The 27,047-nt window shown below is 44.5% G+C and overlaps 1 protein-coding gene across 3 annotated transcripts; it reads left to right on the top strand.

The window, feature by feature from the left end:
• The first annotated feature begins 8,052 nt into the window (after window positions 1–8,052).
• LOC106608769 (netrin-1-like) lies at window positions 8,053–26,385 on the top strand. 3 transcript variants are annotated; one of them, XM_014206893.3, is made up of 8 exons: window positions 8,053–8,265; window positions 8,358–8,456; window positions 17,174–18,642; window positions 18,922–19,110; window positions 21,605–21,754; window positions 24,049–24,105; window positions 24,700–24,780; window positions 24,871–26,385. In XM_014206893.3, the coding sequence occupies exons 2-8, from the start codon at window positions 8,449–8,451 to the stop codon at window positions 25,527–25,529; spliced, it is 2,613 nt and encodes an 870-aa protein (XP_014062368.3). In that variant the 5' UTR covers window positions 8,053–8,265; window positions 8,358–8,448; the 3' UTR covers window positions 25,530–26,385. The 3 variants fall into 3 exon arrangements, with proteins under 3 accessions (XP_014062368.3, XP_014062370.3, XP_014062369.3); XM_014206894.3 differs by having other exon boundaries at window positions 8,055–8,265; window positions 8,358–8,452; XM_014206895.3 differs by lacking the exon at window positions 8,358–8,456.
• The last annotated feature ends 662 nt before the right edge of the window (window positions 26,386–27,047 follow it).

The raw sequence follows: 27,047 nt of genomic DNA, 5'->3' as shown, positions 1-27,047 counted from the left end.
TGTGAAGAGACAGGGGTTATAAACGATGAAACACCTCCCTCCCCCTCTCCACTATATAAGCCTTTGACGAAAAGATAACCACGTTGTTCCAGTACGGGAGGTCTGCAGCCTCTACGTTAGAAGGACACACATGTCAAGGACAGAACTAAGCCAACCTCGGCGTGAGCTATGGTATGAACTGGTATGAACTTTGAGCTTATTCACTACAGAAGTGCTATTTCCTAGCCGTTGAGTTAGCAGCGGCCGCTGCTTACGTGGGCTAGGAAAGGACGGACGACGGATCCAGTCTAACAACCAGACGAAGATACCACCACGTATCCAATTGACCACCATTGACATTCTTCCGAAAACAGGGAGATCTGTTGGCCAACCCGGCCAGCATCTATGACCAATCTACCGAAGCGCAGCTCAGAGTAAATATTTATTGCATTTTCCTTTTCCAAATGGGCGGTAATTTAGAATGCATAAGATAATGTATTTACGATAGCATAGCTGCTGTTTCTGTGTTCCTAAATCTTCCCGCTCTTTCATTCAAGCCCAACCCCCTTTCCTTTGTGTAACCAGCTTTCATACAGGTTCCGTCCACCGGGACGTTTTCTGTATGACATCATTGTATTCTGTGTATTTGTAATTCTGTGTGATTAGTTAGGTATTTAGTAAATAAATAATTAAACCCAATTTTGTATTGCTGATTCAACTTGTTAGCCAGGGTTCGTGAAGATAGCCAAGAATTTACAACTTTCATTATGAGACTGAAAATAAGACAAGGGTTAATATTGACTGCTATCGATGTAAAATATTACAAAGTATTTTAAGAGTTTATTCGGAAGATAACAGCTCTATAAACGTTCTTCCGTGGTGCCCCGACTTTCTAGTTAATTACATTTACATGATTAGCTTAATCAGGTAATATTAATTACAGAGAAATCATTTTATAAATTAGCATGTCATATCACTTAATCCGGCATAGCCAAAGACACGACATCGTCTTGACCTGAGCGTATAAATGGAAATTCTCTCATCATGTTGTCATAAAAAGTGCATTTCCATTTCTTGGAAAGAGCCATTGTAAAGTGCATTTCCATTTCTTGGAAAGAGCCATTGTACCTCCTCTGTCTGCTCTTCTTCACTCTCCTTGTCACTCTTCTTACTCTCTTAACTTTTTCTTCTCCTCCAATTTCTTTCTTTCTTTCTTTTTCTTTTTTTTATTTCACCTTTATTTAACCAGGTAGGCTAGTTGAGAACAAGTTCTCATTTACAAGTGCGACCTGGCCAAGATAAAGCAAAGCAGTGCGACACAAACAACAACACAGAGTTACACATGGAATAAACAAACATACAGTCAATAATACAATAGAAAAAGTCTATATACAGTGTGTGCAAATTAGGTAGGATAAGGGAGGTAAGGCAATAAATAGGCCATAGTGACGAAATAATTACAATATAGCAATTAAACACTGGCGTGATAGATGTGCAGAAGATGGGTGTGCAAGTAGAGAAACTGGGGTGCAAAGGAGCAAAATAAATAACAGTATGGGGATGAGGTAGTTGGATGGGCTATTTACAGATGGGCTATGTACAGGTGCAGTGATCTGTGAGCTGCTCTGACAGCTGGTGCTTAAAGCTAGTGAGGGAGATATGAGTCTCCAGCTTCAGTGATTTTTGCAGTTCGTTCCAGTCATTGGCAGCAGAGAACTGGATCAGAGAATCACCAGCAGCAAGAGAGCGACATCATTGATGTATACAGAGAAAAGAGTCGGCCCGAGGATTGAACCCTGTGGCACCCCCATAGAGACTGCCAGAGGTCCGGACAACAGGCCCTCCGATTTGACACACTGAACTCTGTCTGAGAAGTAGTTGGTGAACCAGGCGAGGCAGTAATTTGAGAAACTAAGGCTGTTAAGTCTGCCGATAAGAATGTGGTGATTGACAGAGTCGAAATCCTTGGCCAGGTTGATGAATACAGCTGCACAGTATTGTCTCTCATCGATGGCGGTTATTATATCATTTAGGACCTTGAGCGTGGCTGAGGTGCACCCATGACCAGCTCGGAAGCCAGATTGCATAGTGGAGAAGGTACAGTGGGATTCAAAATGGTCGGTGATCTGTTTGTTAAAGTGTCTCCCCCTTTGAAGAGGGGGATGACCGCGGCAGCTTTTCAATCTTTGGGGATCTCAGATGATACAAAAGAGAGTTTGAACAGGCTAGTAATAGGGGTTGCAACAATTTTGGCAGATAATTTTAGAAAGAGAGGGTCCAGATTCTCTAGCCCGGCTGATTTGTAGGGGTCCAGATTTTGCAGCTCTTTCAGAACATCAGCTATCTGGATTTGGGTAAAGGAGAAATGGGGGAGGCTTGGGCAAGTTGCTGTGGGGGGTGCAGGGCAGTTGACCGGGGAAGTGGTAGGCAGGTGGAAAGCATGGCCAGCCGTAGACAAGTGCTTATTGAAATTCTCAATTATCGGTGGTTACAGTGTTTCCTAGCCTCAGTGCAGTGGGCAGCTGGGAGCAAGTGCTCTTATTCTCCATGGACTTTACAGTGTCTCAGAACTTTTTGGAGTTTGTGCTACAGGATGCAAATTTCTGTTTGAAAAAGCTAGCCTTTGCTTTCCCATTTGCCTGTGTATATTGGTTCCTAACTTCCCTGAAAAGTTGCATATCGCGGGGACTATTCGATGCTAATGCAGTACGCCACAGGATGTTTTTGTGCTGGTCAAGAGCAGTCAGGTCTGGAGTGAACCAAGGGCTATATCTGTTCCTGATTCTATATTTTTGGGAATGGTGCATGCTTATTTAAGATGGTGAGGAAAGCACTTTTAAAGAATAATCAGGCATCTTCTACTGACGGAATGAGGTCAATATCCTTCCAGGATACCCGGGCCAGGTCGATTTAGAAAGGCCTGCTCGCTGAAGTGTTTTAGGGAGCGTTTGACAGTGATGAGGGGTGGTTGTTTGACCGCAGACCCATTATGGACGCAGGCAATGAGGCAGTGATCGCTGAGAAACTGGTTGAAGACAGCAGAGGTGTATTTGAAGGGCGGGTTGGTTAGGATGATATCTATGAGGGTGCCCGTGTTTACGGATTTGGGGTTGTACCTGGTAGGTTCATTGATAATTTCCCTATGGTGTCAAATCCAACTCAAAAGTAAAATGTGCACGAGCAAGATGAAACATAATTGTGAGAACAAATGCTGAGATATGAGAGAAAAAATGTGGTCGAGTGAGCAGAGGACGGTTCCAGCGTGTGCACAGGTCAGTTGAGCGCAATTTAAACTTGAGAGCTTCTGCTCGCTGGATCACAGGTGCGCGCCATCTCGCGCCGGTTAGACTTTTGAAACTGGAACTGACACCATATTTAACATGCGGTTTCCTTATTAAAGTGTTGTGTGCGCCTCTTAGCATGTACGTTTTGGGGATTTTCTCTGTGAGATATTTGGTGTGATTGTTTTTTTTATATACCTGCGCTATGTCTTTGTAGATAAGTCATGTTTTGCTAGCTTCCAGCTAATGCTTGCATTGTTTGTGTGTATGCAGTGCATGCTACCTCGGGTTTAGTGTGGTTATCATTAGCATATTTGTAATAAGAATTAAGGTAATTATCGTTGCTGTATACTCCGTATGTGTATCAGCAAGGTTTATATTGTTTGTTTATTACCGCTGCAATGTATAGCCTTAAATTGTACTGCTGAATTACAGGGCACAATTGACAAGTTTCTAGAGGTTTGTGCTTGTGCACTTTGATTTACAGCCTTGTAACGGTGCCTTCTTAGATCAGACAAGATCTGTAACCAGGCCTGAGAGAGAGCCATACAGTTTAAGTGCCTAACCCTTCTATTTCTCTCTCCGGCTATGTATATATTCCTGCTGTGTGAATATCCAACTGTTTCCATATATGGAAATCAGTCAATTTAAATAAATTAATTAGGCACTAATCTATGGATTTTACATGACTGGAAATACAGATATGCATCAGTTGGTCACAGATACCTTAAAAAAAAAGTAGGGGCGTGGATCAGAAAACCAGTTAGTATCTGGTGTGACCAGGCTGTTGATTGTGGCCTGTGCCAAGTTGCTGGACATTGGCAGGAACTGGAATGCTGTCGTACACATTGATCCAGAGCATCCCAACCATGCTCAATGGAGGACATGTCTGGTGAGTATGCAGGCCATGGAAGAACTGGGACATTTTCATCATCCAGGAATTGTGTATGGATCCTTGTGACATGGGGCTGTGCATTATCTGGCTGAAACATGAGGTGATTGCAGCGGATGAATGGCACGACAATGGGCCACAGGATCTCGTCAAGTTATCTCTGTATTCAAATTGCCATAAAAAAAATGCAATTGTGTTCATTGTCTATAGTTTATGCCTGCCCATAAACCCCACCGCCTCCATAGGGCACTCTGTTCACAACGCAAACCACTCGCCCTCACAACGCCAAACACGCTGTCTGCCATCTGCCCTATACCGTTGAAACCGGAATTCATCCGTGAAGAGAACACTTCTCCAGGGACCCAGTGGCCATTGAAGGTCAGCATTTGCCCACTTAAGTTAGTTACGACGCGGGAACTGCAGTCAGGTTAATACCCTGGTGAGGACAACAAGCACGCAGATGAGCTTCCCTGAGGCTGTTTCTGACAGGAGAAATTTTTTGGTTGTGCAAACCCAGTTTTATCAGCTGTCTAAGTGGCTGGTCTCAGACGATCCCGCAGGTGAAGAAGCCGAATGTGGAGGACTTGGGCTGGCGTGGTTACACGTGGTCACACGTTTTCTGTGGTTGTGAGCCCAGTTGGACGTACTGCCAAATTCTGTATGGTATAGTAATTATGTCGAGAAATTACTATTTAATTATCTGGCAACAGCTTCGGTTGGACATTCCTGGATTGGAAATTATGCAGATAATTACGTTGATAGAACCCAAAATCTATCTGCAACATTAAAGCTGATCCCCATCCCCTATTAAAACATAGTAATTTTTTAAAAAGTTGCCGAAATGCCATGTGCATCTACTTATATCAGTGAATGTGTTACAACCTAACCATTACGAAACTTCTGTTCGATCAAATAAGCCTCACATTGCAAATTAGCAATTCCATTTTTATTGACCAAGTTTGACACTCTCATTGACCTCCATACAAAAATGAGTAAGTGAAACTTCTCGCTTCACCTCTTCCCCTCTGACGATATTTACTCTGAACTTTAACCTTTGACCTCCCACCTTGACCGTTGAGCCTGAGTCAATTCAATGTGCCTCAATATTTAGAATGCTGAAGATGGAAATATAACGTATAGACGGTATGTCCTTCATTTCTATCTGATCTGATTTAATGTTACGTCAATAAAGATTACTAGAGGGGCTATGTCATGAACCCTCAAACTTCCATAATGGGGTGAAAATGGCAACCATCTGTCAGGGAAACCAGTCTAATTAATGGCAGTAGAAACATAGCTGATGCATTTCCTGCTTTTACTTATGCAGGAAAACAAAAGTTAAGGTGTGATGTATCAGAAATTGTGTAATGGCATTATACTACCATATAAATATAAATACAATTTAAGGGCTCCCGAGTGGCGTAGCGGTCTAAGGCACTGCATCTCAGTGCAAAGGCGTCCCTGTAGTCTCTGGTTTGAATCCAGGCTGCATCACATCTGGCTGTGATTGGGAGTCCCATAGGGTGTCGCACAATTGGCCGGGATAGGCCGTCATTGTAAATAAGAAGTTGTTCTTAATTGACTTGCCGAGTTAAATAAAGGTAAAAAATAATACAACTTGGGTTTTACACAAATGTTCTGGATAAATAGCCTCTAAAATATATGTAAACAAACCATACATTTCTGATTTTGTTTTCTTAGAAAGCTCTGAGTGCTATTATATGATACAATATCAGTACTTGTTGCATTTACAACTTGTCTAAGTCCTATCATCATCTGATTTTGAGCCAGTGTCTGGCTGTGGATAGACTGCATTGTTTGAATGGAATGTTGCCATATTGGCAGTTAATTAGAAAAATGTATTGAATCAAATCCTCTAAAACTGGCTAGCTAGTTAACACGCATACAGTGCAGATAAATTCTTCACTTGCATTGTTTCACAAAATACGTTATCACAGCACTGGCTAACCATGGATGATCAACTCCCTGACCAACATCGACATGACTGACCTTTGCACCATCATAAGAAGATTCATGTCCATTCCAGTGTTCCGGTTCTATGGTTACGCCTACGTGAATATGAATTTGGTATTGTTGTGCTTATGTTTTTCCAGGTCTTCCATTGCAGCATGTTCGGTCTGCTACCCGACTGCTTCCAACAAGTGAATGGAACTGTCACTGTCAGAGTGGGTGGCTGAGTGTTGATATTGCAATACTCTAGCACTACTGAGTGTTGATATTGCAGTACTCTAGCACTACTGAGTGTTGATATTGCAGTACTCTAGCACTACTTCAATAGAAAATAACATATGGGGCTTTGGGATTTGTCTTCAGAACATTGGTTGCCAACCCTGCAGGCTTTTCAAGACCTGCAGGCTTTTGTTCTCGATCTAAAATACATGTTTAAAATGACGAGACTTGATGATTCAATACAATTGTTTTAATACTGCCGGACTGGATCAAAAGCCTGCATACAGTGAACAGTAGCCTGCCCTCCAATACTAGGTTTGGTGAATACTGCCTTACCGTACTGTGGTGAAGCTGCTTGCAAGAAATTGTAACCAAATTGCCTAGGTTTATTACAGTACCTTGTGTGTGTCCTACTTTGGGGAGACGACGGTGGTCTCCAGTGGGGAGGTGGTCATAACCGCCCCCAGACACTAGGGGGAGCACTGGTGGCCTGTCCTATGGGGTCATGGGTCCTGTGTCCATATGGGAGCAGCCTGGGGAAGAAGGTGACATGAGGTAGCCAGGGTCGTACTCTTCCTCCCACTTCCTGGTTCTTTCAGCTGTGACAATGGGACTGGCAGCGTCTGCAGGTGTACTGGTGTCATCGATTGGCAAGCTGGCAACAACATGAAGGTTCAGGAAACACGAGGAGAATCACCTGTAGGCAAAACTTGAATTAAAAACAATTCTGTCCACAGCTGGGTTTGTGTATGCTTATTATAACACTTTGGATGTCAAGATTTCACAGTGCAGCCAAACCCCTCATAATGGAAGTCAAGAACTTGTGAAGTCTGTTCTGATTCTGTGAAGAACAAACCTCATGCTTACTGTTATGACAAAGGGGGAAGTCTGACAAATATCAATGCCTTGTTTAGGCCCACTTTATTAGTTACATCTTGCTGCAGGGTACAGATTTTTGGCAGGACACATGCACCTGCTACTACCCTCTCACAGTATGTCGGACACACACACACACTGTTGTGTTTTATGGCCCTAGTACTTGTCGCCTTTAACTGTCTTAACAGCTTCTGGTCTCATAGACTTGCTTTGCTTAATCGACTAAGCTTTCAAAGGAAAACAATGTTCCTCCAGCTAACCGAGAGCTTGGCAGTGTATTAGGCTACATAAAGTCTGCCAAAATGTAATAGTGATTTCTCCCCTCAATTTATTTTATTGATCTTGTCACCCTTCCAAGGATAGCATTTCTAAACTACTCCGAGTAACTACTTGAACACACATACACAGACCTGGGGAAACATTCCTTGAGGGAAGTCATCAATCTGTTTTATGGGCTTCTCTGGGAAAGTTCCTCTCCTCCCTCAGGCACTCTCCCTCCATCCCGACACCATCCATCCATTTTCTTGTATTTCATGCTTCCCATCTGTATCTGCTTTAGTTCATCTGCTAAGTTACTACTAACTACCGCATGTAAGAGCTTTCCCCTTCTAGCCTATGTGGTTCAAATGTTTTTCCATTGCACGTTTGGAAAACGAGAACAAACATTGTTACAGTGGATTGAAGTCTTCGAAAGCAAGATGAACTTCTCGGTAATTGAGGCCACTTTGTCTCAATTGTCTGTGTCTTCAAATTGCCTGCCAGTAATGAACTTGAAACGCCAAACGGACTCCCCCTGCACTGTAGCGCTGTGCAGATGTGAGTTGAAGCTGAGAGGCGGCAGCGTCTTGACGTCAGGACTGGACGGGACGCCCCCTACCGAGGCGGACTGCAGCGAGTTTGATCTCCACACCATGGGCACAGCACAGCACCGCCGGATAACTGTCAACTTGTTGCGCCCCTATATTAATAAAGACCGCATCCCCTATATTACTAAATACCGCATGAGCCACGGCGAGCGAAGGGAGATCAAGAATTGAGACGCACATAGTGAGTGTTGTCATATTTATATTTTTATGTGTATATTTCTTTCTTGCTGTGGCTTCTTTCTCACGATGTTGGTGGACCTGTTTTAAATTTAGAATGGAAGGACTACAGGCATTGACAAGTTGATTAGTTGGACCCGGTGAGCGTGCCAAAGTTCGCGCTTCAAGTGCTCAATATTCACTCTCCATGGGTAGGTAAGCTTTACAGTCAGCGTTTTGTATCAAACTGATTATTTACACATTTGTTATTGAAGATTGATTTGATATACACCTGTTCTCTTCATGGGAATATAGCCTAGGTTTATATCTGAATAGGATAGTGGTATTGCTCAAAATTGTGAATTAAATTAGCCTGTGACCATTTTTCTTAGAATATTATTTTATGATTGAAGTCTATTTTGTTTATTTAAAATCGGAATATCCTAACCTAAGGTAATACATATTTTGCGTTTAGTAAATGTTACAATTCTTTAAAAACACTGTTCAGTTAGTAGAGAGAGTTTATTTATGAAAACAAATATTTTGGAAGTATTAGATAGAGAATCATTTAAAGAGATTTGACAATAATATCTTTAGGACTATCTGATATCTATGTAATCAAGTGGATGATTGGAATTGTATTAAGCCGTCCAGCGCCACTTTTTAAGACAAACACAAGCCATCATTGGTACATGCAATTGGGCTCTCATTTATTTATGTTACTATTACATTGAACATAATTCAATCCAATTATTTTTATTATTGTTATTATTATTATTAATATGCCTGTAGGTATAGGGAATATCGCATAGGCCTATGGGCCTGTGTATTTCTTACAGCCAATTTCAGGATGAGAGACAACAGCAATGATAAATATACTTATTTCTAGAAAATGAAACGAAAATGACCAGAAACATGATAACACTTAAATGCGTATATGATCATCCAAACAACCCAGAATGTTTAGAGTATAGAATACATCCGGGTGTTGCAGGGTTCGTCTCTGCAAGATGCGGCTAATTGAGTAAATTTATGGAGGGGGCAATTATAGACAATTTGGCCCCGCACATAAAGGGACTCTTGCCAAAACATTTTTTTTTAAATGAACCAATCCAACAAATGTTCTTTGAAGGGCGTGTCATTTATACACCATTTTGTCTAAGCCAGTGTGCACCCCAGGATAAAACTCTTGTTTCAAATTATTGAATTAAGATAGGGGAACATTTAAGGATATAGCCAAAATACTATTTTCCTAAACTTATCTCAATTGCCTAGGTTGGCAATTAAATGAGCATGCAATGTATTAATATAAAAATCAGAATATTCATAACAAATCGTTTATTCATAGTAATTATTAATAATAATAATAATAATACATTTTTGCAACAAGAAAATACTCCATTAGGTTTCTATGTTATTGTTTTCTAATGAGAAAAACGGTCATTCCAAACGCTCTCGAATTGTCTCCAATAATTTTCGTTCAGCGAGTTCAAGGCCAACACAGGCTGCCCATATCTGAAGAGATTTGATCTCAGTTCCTGACTCCATGAACAAATGCTTCGAGTGGGATTTAATTAACATGTTCATATTATCTTGTCATAATATTCGGTCAGGTGAATTTAAATCAAACTAAATTGCGTACGTCCAATTCTTCTTCTGCGTGCTTTGACTTGATTTATTTAGGTATGTTCTGATTCTAAGTCAATGGGTGGTCAAAATCTACTTTTCTAGGATTCTGTTTCTCGTTTCTCTGTGACTTGCAATTAATTACCATGAATTCCAAAATGATGTCTTCCACTTAGTAAAATGGGCTTCACTTTCATTTCACCCAGGGTTGTTTTTGGCGTTACTTGAAGACGAAACCACGGACAAGAATGTCATGTCCATCTGTTTTTGAATATCGACATTGAAGCGAAACCTCCATGGGTTAGCCTCCATTGCCAACTTGTGTGAAAGCTTATGAAATAGCGTGGGAAAAGAAAACAGAGACATTTGGAGAAATAGCCTTGCTTCCTTTAGGGCATGTGTTTTCTTATTCAACCCCTACATATGTCCAAGCTGAGGTGTCTGGCCTGTATGAAAAGGCTTTTCGATGTAAGTCATCTCTGTGTGTCGCTCCATTTCTCTTCCTGACTTTAGACAGAGGGGGTCACATAGCAGGCCTTAGCTGCGCGTTGGAGGTGCGGACCAGAGGTACAGGACAGGGGCCTTTAGCTAATGATACGAGCGGCAGCGGGGATAATCCATTCTGTGCAGTCTGTCAGTTGCACCTCCCTCACCGTCCCACTAAAATTAGATTATTACACCTAAAACAGAGCTCTTGGAATCCGCTCCGTGTGGAATATCACGCTGGGTTGCAGCGGGAGCAGGCAGGAATGCCGTTGGGGAATACAGGGCGGTGTACATAGCGTTTCGCTCTCTTCTCCTCTTCCCCGGTCTCTATGCCCAGTGTTATGTTTCGGACGGGCTAAGGACAATTGGAAATTAACAAATGCGTTACTTGTCAGCTGTGATAACATGCCCAAACAGGTGTCCGGTTCAGTTTCACAGTGGGAGAGTGGTAGGACGTGTAATTCATCAGATAGACTGCATTTAGAGGTCATTAATGCATGGCGGAGGCTTAAAACACAGGATGCATATTGTTATGGGCTCTTGAAAGAAGTAATCCACTGTGGACCAGTGTTGTTTGAGCTGAACATAGCAGGCCTATACTTCTTAGCCTAGGCCAACTCTGTTCTTTGCACGTCCTCGTGCTATTTTACTACGTCACTTTCTTTCCTCCTTTACTATAGCTACTTAGCCAGTCTAATGTACGTGTATCAGACAACAATATCAAATACTGCACAATAACTACAGTATTTCATAACATACTGTTTACAAAGCACGCCATCTCCTCTGCCTTCGTATTGCATGTTGAATTCCGTGGTATTGTTGAGATCTGTGCTGTTCGGCTGTGGCTGAACAGTGCTCTACACTGCTAACCATGACGAGGAATTTTAAAACGTGTGAGAAAGGCCAAATCCAGCTCATCTGCTCCCGATACACAGCCCCAAAAGACACAGATTTAGACCGCAGAGTGGAACGGTGGCAAGGGGAGCTGACAGGTAACAGAAGGCATCATCCTCTTTTCACACTTCAACCCATGACCCCTCTTAATAACGTCATATTCTCCCGTTATTAGCCATTCTCCCTTCACCCTTTCTAGTACTACTTTGACCCTCTCCAACGCGCCATCCTATCCACCTCCTGTCTCTTATCTTATTCTCATGAATATATCCAGGCTGTATCACTACCGGCCGTGATTGGGAGTTCCATAGGGCAGCGCACAGTTGGCCCAGCGTCGTCCGGGTTTGGCCGGTGTAGTCCGTCATTGTAAATAAGAATTTGTTCTTAACTGACTTGCTAGTTAAATAAAGGTTAAATAAAATAAACAAATAAAATACATGTCACAATCTTACACTTGTATCGTCCTATTTTCCCCTACTTTCATCGCCTTCTTACCCGTTTCTTTCTCCCCACTTACCACCCTATAAAATGAATGTTATCTCCGTCTGAGCGCCCGCATACACGCTGTGTTTTACTATCCTCTTACCACCCTATAAAATTAATGTTATCTCCGTCTGAGCGCCCGCATACACGCTGTGTCTTACTCCCCTCTTACCACCCTATAAAATGAATGTTATCTCCGTCTGAGCGCCCGCATACACGCTGTGTTTTACTATCCTCTTACCACCCTATAAAATTAATGTTATCTCCGTCTGAGCGCCCGCATACACGCTGTGTCTTACTCCCCTCTTACCACCCTATAAAATGAATGTTATCTCCGTCTGAGCGCCCGCATACACGCTGTGTCTTACTCCCCTCTTACCACCCTATAAAATGAATGTTATCTCCGTCTGAGCGCCCGCATACACGCTGTGTCTTACTCCACTTCTTTTACCCCCATTGCCATCCTCATAGGCCCCTCTTACAACACCCGGGTATCCAGTCTTATCTCTCTCTTAACACCCCTAGCATCTTCTTATCTTCCGAACCCCAAAACACCCCCTTCCTACATGTTGAGAGAATACACAGTAGGAAAGCATTTGAACTATTGGCGGCAGCAGTGGGATTTTACAGAGCAGACTGTTCGACCCCAAAGCGCTACTTTTTAAACTCCTCACACCTAAATCCGAAGGAATGAACGATTATACAAAGCGTCTTAGAGTAGATTGCTACGGGAGGCTTATTGTGAGAACATGAGCAGAAGACTCTCCTGTTAGCTAGCTCCCACCGTGTTAGACTATGCTGTAAACATGGCCCAGGTTGTCATCAAGTATTTTTCCAGACCTTCTCAAGCCAAACATAGCTGGGCCCACTGACTGCTGCTGCTTTTAAAGACCATGCATAGCCTACTGCTTCCCTCTAGAGATATCATTGACCTCACTTAAACGCTATTTGCTTATGTAAGCTTTTTGAAAAGTTAGATCATAGGTATCAAAACCTTTTTGACAAATGGTTTTGATACTTAAGTATGAAAAGTGCCTTTACAAAGTACACCCCTTGACCTTTTCCACATTTTGTTGTGTTACAGCCTGAACTTAAAATCGACTACATTTCAATTTTGTGTCACTGGCCTGCACACAATACCCCATAATGTCAAAGTGGAATTATGTTTTTAGACATTTCTACAAATCAAAAACAAAGTGAAAAGCTGAAATGTCTTGAATCAATAAGTATTTAACCCCTTTGTTATGGCAAGCCTAGATAAGTTCAGGAGTAAAAATGTGCTTAACAAGTCACATAATAAGTTGCATGAACTCTGTGTGCGATAATAGTGTTTAACATGATTTGTGAATGACTAGGTCATCTCTGTACCCCAAGCATACAATTATCTGCAAGGTCCTTCAGTCGAGCAGGGAATTTCAAACCCAGATTCAACCACAAAGACCAGGAAGGTTTTCCAACGCCTCGCAAAGAAGGGCACCTATTGGTAGATGGGTAAAAAATAGTAGACATTGAGTAATCCCTTTAAGCATGGTGAAGTTAATAGTTACACAATGGATGGTGTATCACTACAAAGAAACAGGCGTCCTTCCTAACTCAGTTACCAGAGAGGGAGGAAACAGGAATTTCACTATGGGGCCAATGGTGACTTTAAAACAGTTAAAGAGTTTAATGGCTGTGATAGGAGATAACTGAGGATGGATCGACGACGGTGTAGTTCTACACAATACTAACCTAAATGACAGAGTGAATAGACAGAAGCCCGAACAAAATACAAATATTCCAAATCATGCATGTTTGCAATAAGGCACTAAAGTAAAACTGCAAAAAAATGTGGGAAAGAAATATACTTTATGTCCTGAATACAAAGCGTTATGTTTGGGGCAAATCCAACGCAACACATCACTGACTACCAATCTTCATAGTTTCAAGCATGGTGGTGGCTGCATCATGTTATGGCTATGCTTGTTATCGGAAAGGACTAGGGAGTTTTTTTTATAGAGCAAAGTACAGGAACAATCCTAGAGGAAAGCATGATTAAGTCTGCTTTCCAACAGACAGGGGAGACAAATTCACCTTTCAGCAAGACAATAACCTAAAACACAAGGCCAAATATAGTTGCTTACCAAGACGACATTGAATGTTCCTGAGTGGCCTAATAACAGTTTGGACTTAAATCAGCATGACACTCTATGGCAAGACTTGAAAATGGCTGTCTAGCAATGATCAACAACCAACTTGACAGAGCTTGAAGAATGTTTAAAAGAATAATGTGCAAATATTGTACAATCCAGGTCTGCAAAGCTCTTAGAGACTTACCAAGAAAGACTCCCAGCTGTAATAAGATATTTCTGTATTTAATTGTCAATACATTTGCTTACATTTCTAAATACATGTTTTCACTTTGTCATTATGGGTATTGTTTGTAGATCCATGACAGAAAAAATATATATTTGATCCGTTTTGAATTCAGGTTTTGAATTCTGTCCATGATTGGTTCATATTCACTCTGGAACACCGTTATTCCTGTGATTCTCCGTTAAAGGTTATTGTAGTGGATGGATATGTATGTTGTCCAGCATGTGGGATATGAGTGTTCTTCCTCTCTTCTATTTGTCTTAAAAACTGAAGGGGGTCAATTAAATAGAAATGCCACTCATCCACCATGTTCTTCTGGCATGCCAGGCGTGTGAATTTATGGAAAGCGACGGAGGAAAACCGTTGAAACGGTATCCGGTGGTTGGGTTACATCCCTGGTGCGAGACTGGCGATCTGGTTTCGGAGCAGAGGGGGGTGAGGGGGTCTGCATTTGGCCTGGGGGGACGGTTGGGGGTGAGTAGCACTTTAAAGAGCACTGTGATCTTCTCTGAAGAGCTTCCATTTATCATGTAGTTTGTAATGAGGGCTACAGTATGTTTCATTAGCGACGAGGTAATGTGACCGAGACAAGTGCAAATCACGCCATGGGGAATGGCAAACAACCCCCTCGCCGCTATGGCCTGTATCCTTACCCCTCTTACCCCTTTTATCCCTCTTTCCCCCCTTACCCACCAACCACATCTAGTCTGAATTTCAGACATCCCTCATCACCACACAACCCCCCTTCCACAAATTCCCCTAACCCTCACTTTACTCTCATTATATACATGTGGTTCCCAAACTGTGGGTCGGAACCCGCGGTGGGATTACATTTTTTGTGCATTTATTTTTTGGGAAATACTTATTCAGTGTAAACTTAAACAACTAAAACCAAATAGAAAGTATGTAGAAGCAATAATGGACCTATATAAAAATAAACTCCTATAATCTTTGAGAATTTACAATCAGCAAAATAAAAGCTATACAGTCAGGTACCCATTGATTTTGTTATAATGTTTGAGCATAATAACACAGTACTAGCCATGTCAAAATACCTAGAATTGCAGTAAATTAGCTTTAAAACTACAGCATTTTCTTTCCACTGCCAAGATGATATTTTTTAATAATTCTTTGGTCTGTGTATGCTTCTTCAACACTCAACCCTTATGGTGGGTCGCGACTCAAAAGGCACCTCAATTGGTGGGTCACGAACCAAAAACGTTTGGGAACCCCTGTTATATACCATCACCCCCCCCCCCCCCCAGCCCTGACTATACATCACCTACCAGACACCCCCTCCCCCTCCAGTGAAACTCTGACGCCGTTATGAAACCTGAGACTCAATTAATCAGTCGATCAATTAATGAGGCTCAGTTTTTAGAGGGACGTCTGGGTTCCCAGCTGGATATGTCGCAACACGTGTGGAATGCTCAGGGGGCGCACACCGGACCCCCGGAATGCGGTGCAGCGGGACAGGGGCCGCAGTCGGACCGCTCATCACCTCAGCCGCCGGGCCGTGGCGTTTCCAATAACGACACCCGAAACATACGCCTGATACGCCTCATCTGCCCGATTTCACAGAGCTAGGTTGGGACGGACCACTTTTTGAGCACGGAGGAATCATAACTCATTTTGGGGGATCAGTTGAGTAATATAGGTTGTTTTAGTTGCCGACTCTCATTGTAACCCCCCTAGACCCACTTATAGTGCTGTGGTCCTAAGGGAAGCCTCAAGTTTCCGGCTGTGGTCTAATTGAGTGGGATGACTAGCCCTGGGAGGCTCCCAACTCTTCTCCTCTCCTCCCTCCTCTCCTATGGGGTTGGTTTATACACGCCTGCTGGCTGTGCTGTCAGTGTCAAACGCTTGTTAGGACATCATCAATCTAGACACAGTTAGAGATATTCCCAGAACAGAACGAAGGGGGCAGGTGATAGAGAGAGAGAGAGAAGGAGAGAGGACAGAAAGGGTAGAGAAGGAGGGAAGGGGAGAGGGAATAAGAGAGAGGAGAAAGATACTCTAAAGAAAGAGAGAGAATGAGAGAAAGGGGAGGATAGGAGAGAGAGCACTGCACAGTAGACAGAGAAAGAAAAGAGGAGGAAGAAAGAAAGAAAGAAAGAAAGAAAGAGGGCCTGGAGAAGAGATGGATCCTAACAATGTGCGTCTTTGTAAGTTGCTTGGTGTGAAGCGAAGTGTTGGGTGGGATCCTTGCTCGCTTTCCCTCAACTCATCCGTGTGAGCTCATATAAAACTGCAAAGTTTGTTGTCGTAGATCATGTTGTCAGGAAAAGTAGACGCATTGTTCGCAAATGTCTGCAGGCGTAAATTAAGTAACCTTCTCTGCTATCACTATCAATTCTTGACAGACGAATACATTTAGCACATCACCAGCCGTCTTACGAGGGGTAAAAAATCTGTTCACACCGTGGACGTACATAAGTGTGTTTGTCTTCTCCCAGGAAGTGGCTGTACAGGGGCTTTAAGCCGAACACACATTTCTCGCGTTCTCTTCTATAAATCTTTCCCTCCATCTTCCACTCCTGTCTTTCTTTCTCACATCCTCTCTCTCTCCTTCCATTTCTCTCCACACATTGGGTTCTCCAAAACTCGGGTTGTTGCCCATGTGCGTTGAGTAGAGCGGAGTGGAGCAGAGCAGCGGTAGAAGAATTTGAAAGGAGGACCATAAAGATGATGGATGCTGCCCAGCTTGTGCTTTCAGACCCAGCTGTTTTTTGTCATCCTGGACAGACCCGCTAGTTTTCTATACGCTCTCATCCATACATTCATCCACTCTTTATAAGCTTTCATCCACACAGTCATCTAAAACTCACTGGTACAAATCACAGAAAGAGGCCTGGTTAAGGGAGAAGATAGATTTGGCTGGATTATATGAGGGTTAAACATTAAATGTTCACGGTGGTAGTGCGAACTGGTGTTTTTTCTATAAAGGCACAGGTGGTCTCTCTACCTCAGAAGGCCTCTCCCTTTGGCTCCAACCACAAGTCATATAAATCCATCAGTAGCTTTTCCTTTTATGATTTCACTGTCGCTTTATCCCCTAAAATCTTTTACTTGATCATTTTCTCCCGCAGGCTCGATGACATGATGTTCCTGCCCGTCTCCCCTCCCCCCTCCTTCTCCCTCTCTTTTCTCCTACTAGTCCTCCCTTTTCTCCCTCCTTCCCTCCCTTCCCGTTCTCTCTCTCACTCCCCTCTGAGCTGGACTTCTCCCCATGACCCCTGCTACCACCTGGATGGGCGTCCGCGACACTGCCTGTCGGAATTCATCAATGCCGCCTACGGTGTCCCAGTCAGTGCCGCCAACTCCCTCCGAGGACCTCCTGACCAAAATGCTGTTAATGTCAGCTCCGTCACGGACCTCCACAACCCCTACAACCTGACCTGCTGGACAGCCCAGGTGGGAGACTCCGACGGCGGGGACTGGGTACTCACCCTCCCCCTGGGCCGGCGCTTTGAGGTCACTTACATCAGCCTGCAGTTCTGCCAGCAGGGGGAGCCGTCGGATCCGGTCTCCGTCTCTTTGCTCAAGTCCATGGACCACGGGCGCACCTGGAGGCCCATGCAGCATTACTCCAGCGACTGCCCTGGGAAGTTTGGGCTCCAGGCCCAGACGGTGGCCCAGACCAGGCACCAGGAGACAGAGCCTCTGTGCTCGGATCCCCGGCCCCTGCAGAGGCACCGGGGAGGCATGGTGCTGGCCTTCTCCACCCTGGATGGAAGGCCCTCCTCTCCAGACTTTGACTACAGCCCCACCCTGCAGGACTGGGTGACGGCCACTGACATACGGGTGGTCTTCCACCAGGTGACCCAGTCCCAGCAGACCAAGTTGGGAAGTTCGGAGGATAGGGGGGTGGGTGTGGGATTGGGAGCAGGTGCTGGGGTTCTGAGGTGGAGGGTGGGGTCGAAGAATAAAGCTGGGGTGGGTCAGGTGAATGGGGACAACAATGCTTGGGGGTTTGTGGAGAAGGAGATGAAAAAGACAGAAAAACGAGGCAGGAGCAGAGGAGAGAAAATGGACAAATCCTGGCGGAGGGGTCACAACAAAGGGTCGGGGGGTCAGGGAGAGGACGGACACAATGTGACCCGGAAGGATTTAGAACGAGACACTCAGGCAATGGACACCTCCAAGAGAGGGAACGGTAAAGGAAAAGGGCGTGGCCGCAAAAGGGAGGGGAGCCACCATTGGAGTCCGTGCCTGGAAGGCGGCATCTGTGATTGGACAATCGAGGGGCAGGGGAAGGACAACAAGGGGCGGGAATTGAGGAGGAGGAGAAACAACAATCGGAATCTCCAGCTAGTTCCTCCCTCCCCATTGATCTCCGCCCCTCCTGTCCGGCCCCCCCTGGCCCTCTCGGACCTGCAGGTGGGGGGCAGGTGTAAGTGTAACGGGCATGCCTCACGGTGTCGTCATGACGACGCGGACCGGGCGGTGTGTGTGTGTGAGCACCACACAGCGGGGGCAGACTGCGACGTATGTGAGGACTTCTACTACGACAGGCCCTGGCAACGAGCCACGCCCAGTCAGCCACACCCGTGTGTCCGTGAGTCACACTCCCCCCCATTACTGTGTGTGTGTTTGTGCGTCTGTGTGTGTGCGTGCATGTCTGTGTGTGTGCGTGCATGTCTGTGTGTGTGAGTGAGTGCATATTGGATCATGAATGTAAACTTTACTACCTTTCACTGAAATTCATGCCCTCCCTCCCTCCCTCCCTCCCTCCCTCCCTCCCTCCCTCCCTCCCTCCCTCCCTCCCTCCCTCCCTCCCTCCCTCCCTCCCTCCCTCCCTCCCACCTCCCCTTCCCCTCCTCTCTCCTACCCCCAGCTTGTGAGTGTAACGGCCACTCCTCTAAGTGTCGGTTCAGCATGGAGGTGTTCCAACAGTCGGGCCGGCGCAGCGGGGGGGTATGTCTGAAGTGTCGGCATCACACAGCGGGACGCCACTGCCAGTACTGCCAGAACGGACACACCCGTGACCACAGCAAGCTACCCAGCCACCACAAGGCTTGCCAATGTCAGTCAGAGAGAGGGAGCGAGAGAGAGAGTGTGTGTGTGTGTGTGTGTGTGTGTGTGTGCGTCTGTGTGTGTGTGTGTGTGTGTGCGCGAGCATTAAAGTTGTATCTGTATTAGGTCGTACTGACCAGCTGTGTATCTTATCCACGCAGAGATGTATGTGTGTGTCCAAGTGCGTGTGCATATGCGTCTGTTAACATACCTGTTTCTCTTTGTGTATCTGCCAGTCTACGGGGTTTGTCTGCATGTGTCTGTGTTCCTGCCTACACAGTGTTTATGAGGTGGTTACATTGTGACAGAGGACAGTTATTCCTGTTAGGGTTACAAACATTCCCTTTGTGCTTGACTGGATCTAGTGTCCATGTTGTTACCACTGGCTGGAATCCACTCTGCCATTTGACCTTTGACTGGTCACATGTCCCAAGTGACTGTGACACTCTGGCATGCTCATTGGGCGGTTGACCTAAGTCCTAATATAACCACTGTTAATGGTGTGTGGTTAGGTCATGCACACGACACATGCAGGTGTGTGTCTGTGTGTGTGATTGAGTGTGCGTGTTGAAGCAAACGTGAACTGGATATTTTAGCCTGGATGCTAGTCTGTTTCAGGTCTTGCCAACTCCTTATGGAGTGATTCCTCACGAAACCAGGACACGAAAGATTTCTCAAAATGTTATCCATAGAATGGTCCTTTGGGGAAAGGCTTGTTGACGTGTATTTGACATTTGTATCTAAAAGCACGATTGAGAAAGAATTATTCAAAATTGGCATATTTATGACATTCTGGCCATACCCAGGCCTGCTTTAAGACTACAGAATGTTTCATTCTTAGATGCTACAAAGCAACAACAACAAAATGTCAAATAGGCTTTACAGCTTGCTCTGTAATATAAGTAGTATTTTGATTTCAATAAAAAAAAAAATACATTAATTTAGGAATATTGAAAAATATAAACATGAATATTGAAAATGTATCATTTTAGATTTGACAAATTGCTCAATATATGATTGAACATAATATTATATACAGGCATATCAAAGTTCCAGAGTGGGTGGGATCTCTGCTACTTTTAGAGGTACGATCCAATTTGCAAGCATTACCAACAGAGTGAATGTGAAAATGGATTCAAAATGGTGGGGATGTGCAATGATACAAGTAAAAAGAGGGCTGTGATTGGTTACATTGCCTACTATGCCAATTTCTCTGAATAAAATGGGCCATAACTTTAACACTAGCAGAGATCTCAGTCTGGAACTTTGATAAGCCCGTAGAGTATATTATGTTCAACAATACACCATAATATGAATCAAATTAACTAAGCTACATTTCTTAAAATCAATCCCATATACTATGTTCTTAAAAAAAAGGCCAATATTAAAAACAGTCAAATAAGATCCCATCTGATGGTCAAACTAGCACTAACTAGCATTAATGCAACAATGGCTGACACTTAAATGACATGCCATAGAATTCTGCGGAAGCCTGCAAACTGTGCTACAGTACGACGCAACTTTTAAAGGAAGAACCACTGTAGATTGAAAAATGTGTCAAGTCAAAACATTTGTTTTTTTCAATATTCATGTTTATTTTTTTCAATATTGAAATTAAGACTTTTTTCCTTGAAATCAAAATACTACTCATATTACAGAACAAGTGGTAAAGCTTCGTATGAACCCAATGTTTTGCTTTGTAGCACCTACAGATAAAACATTATGGAGTCTTAAAGGAGGCCTGGGTGAGGCCAAAATGCCATAAATATACAATACAATACAACTTCATTGTCCATTCGTTAAATCAAATCAAATCAAATGTATTTATATAGCCCTTCGTACATCAGCTGATATCTCAAAGTGCTGTACAGAAACCCAGCCTAAAACCCCAAACAGCAAGGAATCGCTCTATGGTATTGTCATGCCAAGTCTGGCGTTACAAGGAGTTGAGAAGGGAGTAGAAACAGACTGGCACCCAAGCTATAGACATTTATAGGCTACAGTATAGCTAGGTAACTTATGTCAGTTACCTTAGTGGTATTTATGTGTCATAATATTATTTGATTTAATAATCAATGATAGATAAATCAACCGTGTTTATTTGATCAATGTTCAGGTCAAGTCAGCCTTTTTCCAAATCTAGTGATTTAAACCTTAGTGACTTGCCTGTAAAGCTAATTATTTAAAGGTGTTTGGAGTAGCTGTAAGGGTTTGTTTAAACTACTTTACTGGAGGAAAAACAGACCTGCTAAAGAACGGCTTCCTCTTTGTCTGTGCCCTTTGGATAACCCCATCTCTCTCTCTCTCTTTCTCTCTCTCTCTCTCTCTCTCTCTCTCTCTCTCTCTCTCTCTCTCTCTCTCTCTCTCTCTCAAATTCAAAGCTTGATTAGCATGAAAGGAGCCAATGTTACCAATTATGCAATGCTGTCAATTTTTTTTGATGCATTAGCATTCATCTATTTCTTTCTCTCCTCCCATCCTTCAATCCTCTCTGTCTCTCTCAGCGTGTCAGTGTCACCCTATGGGTGCTGTGGGTCGCTGGTGTAACCAGACATCAGGACAGTGTTTGTGTCGGGATGGGGTAACGGGTTTGAAGTGCAACCGCTGCGCCCTTGGCTACAAACAGGGGCGCTCCCCCCTCCGGCCCTGCATCCGTAAGTCAACTGTACCTACCTACTCTGTCTGGAAACTGGCCTCCATGTAAGGCCAGACAATACGATTCTAATGGGGATTCATGAAAGAATGTGATTATCCTGGAGCTTTGGAACCAAAATGGCACACATTTTACGGCATAGTTTTTGGTTTATGTGGACTGGCCAACTAAGCCCAACTACAGACTTTCATAGTCACTTGAGTCTTAGTCCCTTGGGGTTTTGGTTTCCAATAGGAAATTAATCTCATTGTAACTCGTGATGTGAAACTCAATGACCCTTTATCTCTCTCTCTCTCTCTCTCTCTCTCTCTCTCTCTCTCTCTCTCTCTCTCTCTCTCTCTCTCTCTCTCTCTCTCTCTCTCTCTCTCTCTCTCTCTCCCTAATTAGTTTTTTACCTAATTTAAGCCTTTATCAAACCTGTATAAAAGGAGCCACCCTCGGCTAACAAATATCTATATTAATTTGTCCAAATCTCCCTGGATCTTCCCTCCTCTGATTTCCAACAATGCTTGTTTTACTGTTTCCACAACAGTGCTAATGTAGGGAGCCCTTAAGGCCTCAATGAGCAGACCTTGTCTCTCACTGATCCTAGATCAGCTCGACTGAGATTTTAAACACTTTATCCTCTACACTCCTGCAGTCGTGGCTTTGCTTTTTCGAAACCGCTAGCGTTAATCCATGTGTGTTTCTGCGTCTAATCGCGGGAGTGCCGACAACCACACATGGATTGGCCCGGGCGGCGACACTTTCTAAGCCCTAATCAGGTGACATGGGTCTGGGTTTCGCACCTGTCGCGCATCCCTCAAAACGCTCCCCCCTCCAGACTCATAACTCTTCCGGTGAAAGGAGTGAGTGAAAGAAAACCTTGTTTGTTTTTACTACTGAACCCATCTTATAGCTATCTATAGCCTCTCTCTCTTCTCTCTTCTCTCTTCCCCCTCTCTCTCTCTTCCTCTTTCTCTCTCTCTCTCTCTCTCTCTCTCTCTCTCTCTCTCTCTCTCTCTCTCTCTCTCTCTCTCTCTCTCTCTCTCTCTCTCTCTCTCTCTCTCTCTCTCTCTCTCTCTCTTTCTTTCACTCTCCTCCTCTCTCCCCTCGTCCACCAAAAGCCTTTTAGCTCGCTGGCTAAAAACAAAGTTAGCGGCGATGAGTTGAGACCTCAGCCACAGGAAGCTAACTCGCCCTTAAAGCCAAAGTCATCGTCGGAAAAGGAGCCAGGGCTGTATAATTAGTAGGTTGCTGATCTGGGTTTTGTGGTGGCCACACCAGTTGTCTGAACAGATAGGCTAGGACATGTATTGAGGTCACACACACACACACACACACACACACACAACACACACACACACACACACACACACACACACACACACACACACACACACACACACACACACACACACACCACACACACACACACACACACAAATGCACTCTCACACATGCAGGCATGCACACACACTGGAGGAAGATTCATCCCTAGGTCACGCAACTCGGACCATTGCATGTCTTGAGTATGTGAGCATACGCACGCATGTGCATGTGCATGCTCCAACCCCCAATAGGATTAATCCCAACTCCAGTTCAGAACTAACTCTAACTCTGGGCCCTCCTACCCCAGTCAGCTGGGATGGGGTGTAGGGTGTCATTGACTGTCCCAGTTGTGTCAGAGAGGACAGGGACACATGACACAGTGAGGGCGAGGGTAGTATATGGTGGGCCCCAAAGCCACACACACGTACTTAAAGCCAGGATAATATATGGATAGCCCAGGTGTACATGAGGTAGGCTGACACTTCTAGGGTCCTGAAGGTGACATTAGATAGACAGACAACCAGAGAGACAGAACTGGGGTATGACTATACTCTGATGTGTCTTTATGGGTAATGTTAGCAGGAGACAGACACTCTGAAAAAAACATTTTGCACCAGAGTGAGTGTGTCTGTGTGTGTGTGTGTGTGTGTGTGTGTGTGGCTAGTCACAGGGGTGGATTTCTGACTCTTTGAGGACCACACACACACACACACACACCAACTCATCCAGAAACACACTCATCTTCCACATGGGAATTCCACACACACCGACAGGCACTCACGCATAGCACACATATTCACATTCTCTCACATTCGACACACACACGCACGCACACACACAACCTGTCACTTATAGTACACAAGACATGTCTGTATAAGTAGGGTCAAGCTAAAAGGCATTGTATTCACACCATGTCCCTGTCTATTCTCAACTTTCACCTCTATATGACATACAACCTGTCTATGTGTTTGTTTTTATCCGTAGGAATCCAGGAGGTAGCAACCCCCACCACACCTGTGTACCAACCCCAGTACAGTGTAGGTGAGTTTGGGTTGAGAATGAAAACCCTATTGCAAGTCTCAACACAATCTACTATTTTGAACTGTAATATTGGCCCACAATTTCAGTGGTCCCCCAACGCTGGACCTGGGGAGTTACAGGCTTTTGTTTCAGCCCAGCACTTTCACACCTGATCAAAAATCCTGATCAGCGACGCATTAACTGATTCAAGAGTTTTAGAACAAAATAACTGTAACTCTTCTGGACTAGAGTTGGTGACTGATAGCTTTCCAATTAGATACATACTGTACCTTGTGTGAGTCTCAGCTGTAACGATCTACTGGATTGGTAGCTGTCTAGCTCCCTCTAGTGGTGGTAGGGAGATGTTTCACCTGTTGCTGGACTCCAGAGAGGCATCTGTTAGACATAAGATACTGTGATGACAAATAGAAGCAGGGCATATTGTAATTAGTGGTACAGACATGTGTCGCAGTGAGATGCTCTCTCTCATTCAATACATTCCCTCTCTCTCCCGCTCACTGTCTCTCCTCCTCGTTCTCTTGTTCCTCCTCAACCTCCCCCTCCCCCTCTCTCTCTTTCTCTCTCTCTCTCTCGTTCTCTCTCTCTCTCTCTCAGATGAGGAGTGTGTATCGTATTGCCAGCCATCGCTGGTTAAAGTGAGGATGAACCTGGAGACGTACTGTCTAAAGGACTTTGGTAAGAACTGTAAGGTACAATGACTTTGGCATGGCTGCAGAATACAATGCAAAAATACAAAATTCAAGCAATTCTCTCTCTCTCCCCTAGTCCTGAAGCTACAGGTCAGAGGGATGGAGCGTTCAGGCCCCTGGTGGCAGTTCTCCGTCTGGATCCAGACCGTGTTCCGTACGGGTTCTTCCTCCCGCGTTCGCAAGGGCCCTCAGGCACTGTGGGTTCCCGTCCGCGACCTGGGCTGCGGCTGCCCCGCCCTCCAGGTGGGCCGCACCTTCCTGCTAATCGGGGCCGAGGGGGGGAGGCGGAACTGGGGCCCCGAGGAGCGACGGCTGGTCGCCGATAGATCCACACTGGCTCTCCAGTGGAGGGAGCACTGGAATCCCAAACTGAGAGGGTTCAGGGGGCAGGACAAGAGGGGCCGCTGCCCCCCAAAATTGCCCGGTGGTGGGGACCCCCATGGGGGCCACTCGAAGCACCATCACTCAGAGTACACCCCACCTCACCTTGTGACAGAGAAAGAGACAGAGGTCAAGGTGCACCCACACAAACATTCACATTCACACACACCCTCAGACTCTGTGAAAGACATGAAAGAGGAGGCAGAGAACTCTGTGGTGTTGGACACAAACACTCATACACAGTCCTCCTCACACCACAGACCTGGACCATCACAATCCCAGGAACAGCAACAGGAACAGCCTCCATCCACCTCCACACCCAGTCTCGTATGTTCAACCCAGACCCCTGTCTGAAATGTAGGAGGAAGAAGAGAGAGAAAGAACAAGGGATGAAGAAATGAAGAAATATTGTCAAATAGATGGGCTATACCCCTTTGCAGTTCTTCTCATAAGGAGAGGGGGGTGAGTGATGAATGGAGAAGGGAGAGAGGGAGCAAGTGGTCTCTGTCAGACTGAGTGTTCAATGTCCAGAGAAATGGAGGGATGATCAGTTGTTCCCGCCATCTTTCCCTTCAACTTCCAGTGAGGAGATGAGAGAGGGAGCAGGTTGGTCATCGGTTCAGAAATCAAACCTCCAGGTGCTTGAGCTAAAAATGGAATCATGGAGAAAAGGACTCAAACGTTGCCATTACAATGTTTTTCTACTGAATCGGCTTAGTACTGTTGAGAGTGAATGAACACTGTAAAAGTGGCAATAGGTGTTTTTATTGAATTACATAAAGTCAAATGTTTTCTTGAAAAAGTATCTGAATCGTATTTATGCTTAGAAACGTTTAGGTAAATTTTAGGCAAGAATAGATCAAGGGTGCTTTGGGATGGATCACGATTACAATAAATGTATAGTAAAGTGACATACATATATTTATTTATGTCAATACAGTATGGGCAATATGTGTCCCGAAGTATACACTACTACTAATAATAATTGATTCAACTTTTCATTACTAAAATAATCTCAAAGCGCTTGAAAAAGCAAAACAAACAAGAATTAAATAATAGGGACATATGATTGAGTAGGTCTGAAGGCGTCTCACCAACGCCTCGCCACCCCACCTGTCGGACTATGACTCCTCCATAGCCGTGGACTCTATAACACTCTACCTCACAAAATGACCTTACAGATGAAAATAAAGGTGTTTTTCATGTAAAAGAGTACTGTACAATTACTGTCTACAACTGACTACCCTACTTTGTGCTTGTAACACCACTTCAGTTGAGAGTTCCTTTCAGTGGCAGATACACAACATCGGGTCAAGTGACACAAACTTATGTTCACTGAGGCACATTTCCCATGGGTTGAGCGATGCAACCATAGTCTAAGAAACTGACACCAACGAACTGCCATTTAGAGGAAGGTTGAGTCACTCTAAGATAGAATATGACTCTCAGATAGAGCATGAATCCTACCACAGACATTTACAACTAGAGATATACATCTAAAAAGCATTGGTCAAATGTGATGTCATGCATTCTGTTTTGGTCTGGAAAATACGTATAGCACCCCAGCCCTGGGGAAAGGGTGAGGAGGGGTGAGGACGGGAAGTGAGGAGGGTGAGGAGGGGTGAGGAGGGGAAGTGAGGAGGGTGAGGAGGGTGAGGAGGGGAAGTGAGGAGGGTGAGGAGGGGAAGGGAGGAGGGGAAAGTGGTTGAAGGGGTGAGGAGGGGAAGGGGTGAGGGGTATGAGTGCGGAGGGGAGGGAGTAAGAGTGAGGGGTGTGAGGAGGGAGACTGATGAGGGAGCTCCAAATTGTCAGGTGTCATGTTGTTCTTATAGCTTTGTATGGTTGATTGGTTGATCTATGTTGTGATGTAGC

Source organism: Salmo salar, chromosome 07 (genome assembly GCF_965601325.2).
Source record: "Salmo salar chromosome 07, fSalSal1, whole genome shotgun sequence".
Classification (NCBI taxonomy): Eukaryota; Metazoa; Chordata; class Actinopteri; order Salmoniformes; family Salmonidae; genus Salmo; species Salmo salar.
Note: the sequence above shows the minus strand (reverse complement) of the source record. Positions and strands in the feature narration are given on the sequence as shown.